This window comes from Musca autumnalis, unplaced genomic scaffold, assembly GCF_047663935.1.
Source record: "Musca autumnalis isolate F117 unplaced genomic scaffold, ASM4766393v1 scaffold_3, whole genome shotgun sequence".
Lineage (NCBI taxonomy): Eukaryota > Metazoa > Arthropoda > Insecta > Diptera > Muscidae > Musca > Musca autumnalis.
The window spans coordinates 207,077,669-207,081,561 of record NW_027411866.1 but is presented as its reverse complement, the minus strand read 5'-3'; the positions used below and the strand labels follow the sequence as shown (position 1 = coordinate 207,081,561).

General features: G+C 39.6%; 1 protein-coding gene across 1 annotated transcript; it reads left to right on the top strand.

The window, feature by feature from the left end:
* The first annotated feature begins 819 nt into the window (after positions 1–819).
* Positions 820–1,218, top strand: LOC141398411 (uncharacterized). The gene has a single exon (XM_073975696.1). It carries the CDS (start codon positions 820–822, stop codon positions 1,216–1,218), a length of 399 nt encoding a protein of 132 aa, XP_073831797.1.
* Positions 1,219–3,893: the final 2,675 nt, after the last annotated feature.

Here is a 3,893-nt window from a genome sequence, read left to right as displayed (position 1 = left end):
AATAAGAGCTTGTTTCTAGGTGGCTTTAACATATTACAATCATAAAAAGTACAGTCATCAATTAGTTAAATATTACAAACTATTGAATGAATATCTTTAAAAATCTTTTTTGAAATTACACCCCAAATTTAGGGCTTCATTTACACCCCAAATTTAAGTGAATAAATAGTTTGGGGCGTAAATGCATACTTTGGGGCCTAATTGCATTTTCGTTGTTTGGGGTGATAATGCATTTTGCAAATGCACCCCAATTTCAAAAATGCATTTTGGCCCCAATGAAATTTTGGGGCATAATTGCAATATTTTTTTGGGGCCAAATTTCCTAGTTTGGGGCCTTTTTGTATTGGGGCAATTTTTCAAATTGTAAAAACCCCCCAAAAATTGGGGTCCATTTTCATTCCCGTTTGGGGCGTTATTTCTTGGGGCTTTATTTCTGTACGCCTCAAAATTAAACTAAAATGTGTACGTAACAACAACACCCAACGTACACAAAGGCGATTTGACTTAAAATTACTAAAGAATGAAGAAAAACGCTTAGAGATAGCAAATAACCTTAGAGCACACACTCCCCCAAACAATATAACATCGTGGGAAGAAACCTGCAACAAGTTCAAAAACATAGCAATAACTCACGTTGGATACACCAAGAAAAGCGAACGAAAGGAATGGATCTCAGACGACACCTGGAGTCTAAACCAGGAGCGAAATCGTATAAAACAACAAGCCTTAAGTGATGTATCGAAGAAGGACCGATATAAAACGGTGGCAAAAATGGTAAAACGATCGGCGCGAAACGACAAAAGGATTTACGCAGAAACAATGGCAAAGGAAGCAGAAGCAGCAGCGGGATCAAACAACATGAAAGAGCTCTACAAAATAATAAAACGCTATACAAACAATTCGCAAATCCGTTCACAACCAATAAGAGACACGAACGGTAAACTATTAACAAACGCCGAAGAACAAACGAAACGTTGGAAACAGCATTTTGAAAAAATAAGCAATATCGATGGTGATGATAGCGAGTCCGTCCACTTGGTCCAGCAAGTTAATGAAAATCAAAATGTGGATAACTCCATAAATACTGATGCCCCCACAATAGCTGAAATTGCAACAGCCATAATTAAACTGAAAAGAAACAAGGCGCCAGGAGAAGACGGTATACCACCCGAACTCCTTCAAGTCGACCCCACAACATCGGTAAGAATTATACACTAGGGTTATGACTTTTTGACATTTTTTCTCAAAAATGATTTCCTGTAGCAGGGATGAATGAACTTAATCACTACGCTATCGTTTATTCCATTGAAATATAAAACAAGTAAGAAAAGCGTTAAGTTCGGCCGGGCCGAACTTTTTATACCCTCCACCACAAATTTCAGCCATTTCGGTGGTTAATGTGCCACAACCTTCAAAATACCGAAATTCGGAAGGTACCGTTCTATGGGGCCTATATGATGGCGTGGACCTATACCTACAAATTTCTGGGGGAAAGTTTTATACGCCTAAAGAAGACTAAATACCAAATTTCAGCCATATCGGTGTGATAATGAGGCTAAAACGTTCAAAATATCGAAAATCGGGAGATATTGTATTATGGGGGCTATATCAACACGTGGACCTATGTACACATTTTATGGTAGAAATGTTTCTTAGCCTCTGGAAACACAAAATACAAAGTTAGAACCGATTCTTTGGTCAAATGGGTCTAATACATTCAAAATATATTAAAATGACGCGTACTTTATAAGGGGTCTTATGTGGGGACTATACCAAAACGTGGACCTATATAACCCAACTTTGGTAGGAATGTTTTCTGGCCTCTGAAGACACAAAATACCAAATTACAACCAATTCTGTGGTCAAATGGGTCTAATACATTCAAAATATATTAAAATGACGCGTACATTATATGGGGCCTTATATGGGGGCTATACCAAAACGTGGACCTATATAACCCAACTTTGGTAGGAATATTTGTTGGCCTCTGGAGACACAAAGTACCAAATTACAACCAATTCGGTGGTAAAATGGGCCAAATATCTTAAAAATTCCTTAAAACGACGACGCGTCACGCGTCATTTTGTATGGGGGCTATACGAAAGCGTGGACCTACATAGCCCGCTTTCAATACCAAAAGTCCTACGTAAATATAACATATTTTCCCAAAATTTCATCAACCTACGTCAATCCGTTCGGACGCTAGAGTGATTTCCACAGACGGACAGACGGACAGACAGACAGACGGACAGACGGACGGACATGGCTATATCGATGTAGAATTGCACGCTGATCAAGAATATATATACTTTGTGGGGTCTACAATGATTATTTCGAGTAGTTACAAACGTAGTGACAAACTTAATATACCCCCATCCTATGGTGGAGGGTATAAAAAGTTCACGCACAAATCGAAATATAAAACAAGTAAAAAAGTGTCAGTCGGCTATGCCGACAGATATATACCCTCAGCCAATGTGAAGCGAAACTTTCACCTCCGGACAGATCGAATGTATTTAAGGTCTCTTCAGAATTTTGTGGCCCTTTTTGGTCATTTGAACTTGCCGACAAAAGTGTGGATTAGGAATTAACTGCACTAAGACACAAATGTTGAACTTTTGTAGGGCAGGTACTCTTAGGGAGGACCGATATGGGCCATTTTAGAAGTTAAACTAAATTTTGATAAAATATTAGGAGATCCATAGTTTGGACCAAATTGGTTGTCCCATTCAAGTGATATCGTCCTAGCATTTTAGGGACATTTTTTAAATATTGGGGAGATGTACCGAAAGTAGTGGACCGGTATTGCCCCATGAAGTTTGAATATAATATGACGAAGACCAAATCGGTTGAACACTTCGAGAGTTATCGTGCTCTCCGACCGCCACATATGGTGACATTGGGGTTTTTACACCTTTCGGGCTGTTTTCCCAAGAAATATGGACTTGCCCCTGAGAAAACTTTTACCGTCGTAATGGAGGTAGCGAATGCAAATTGCTTTAACAAAAATCAAAGTGATTCGAGAGCAGGTCTTAAAGTGAACTTATCCGAAATTTTGTGTGAGAGATACCAGAAGGAGTAGACAAATATAGTCCATATTCGAACGTGATCTATATCTGGTAGATATATTAGGATGTGCAAAGTATAGATTACATCGGTCACTCCCTTCAAGAGTTATCGTGCGCAAATCTTTTCCGAACATTTTTGAAGTTTTGTGGGGGAGGTAGTTTACCGATATAGCCCATCTTCGAATTTAAACTATGTTTTGATAAAATATTACGAAGGCCAAATTTTGGACCGAATCGACAGATCCGCTTTTTGCAACTTTCCGGCCATTTTCTCAGGAAGTATGGACTTGCCCCTGATGAAACTTGTACCGTCGTGTGGGAAGAAGTGAATACAAGTTGTTGCAACAAAAATCAAAGCGATTCGAGAGCAGGTCCTAAACTGAACTTATCCGAAATTTTGTGTGGGAGGTACCCGAAGGAGTGGGCCGATTGAGTCCATATTGGAACCTCATCTAAGTCTGGCAGAAATTTCACGATGTGCAAAGTATGGACCAAATCGGTTACTCCTTTCAAGAGTTATCATGCCCACAAATTTTCCGAACATTTTGGAACTTTTGTGGGGGAGGTACCGGAAGGAGTGGACCGATATAGCTCATCTTCGAACTTAAACTAAGTTTGGACAAAATATTACGAAAGCCAAAATTTGAACCGAATCGGTTCATCCGTTCGAGAGTTATCGTGGGCACCAGCCAGCCAGACAGACGGACAGACAGACAGACGGACGGACATGGCTAAATCAACTCCAAATTGTCTGAAACACATTTCGTCCAAACATACTTGGGGTCTAAAACCATTATTTCGATGAGGCACATTTTGCCCGTATGA

Coding starts and splice junctions, on each gene's coding strand:
- LOC141398411 (XM_073975696.1), top strand. CDS start 820: ATGGCAAAGGAAGCAGAAGCAGCAGCGGGATCAAACAACATGAAAGAG.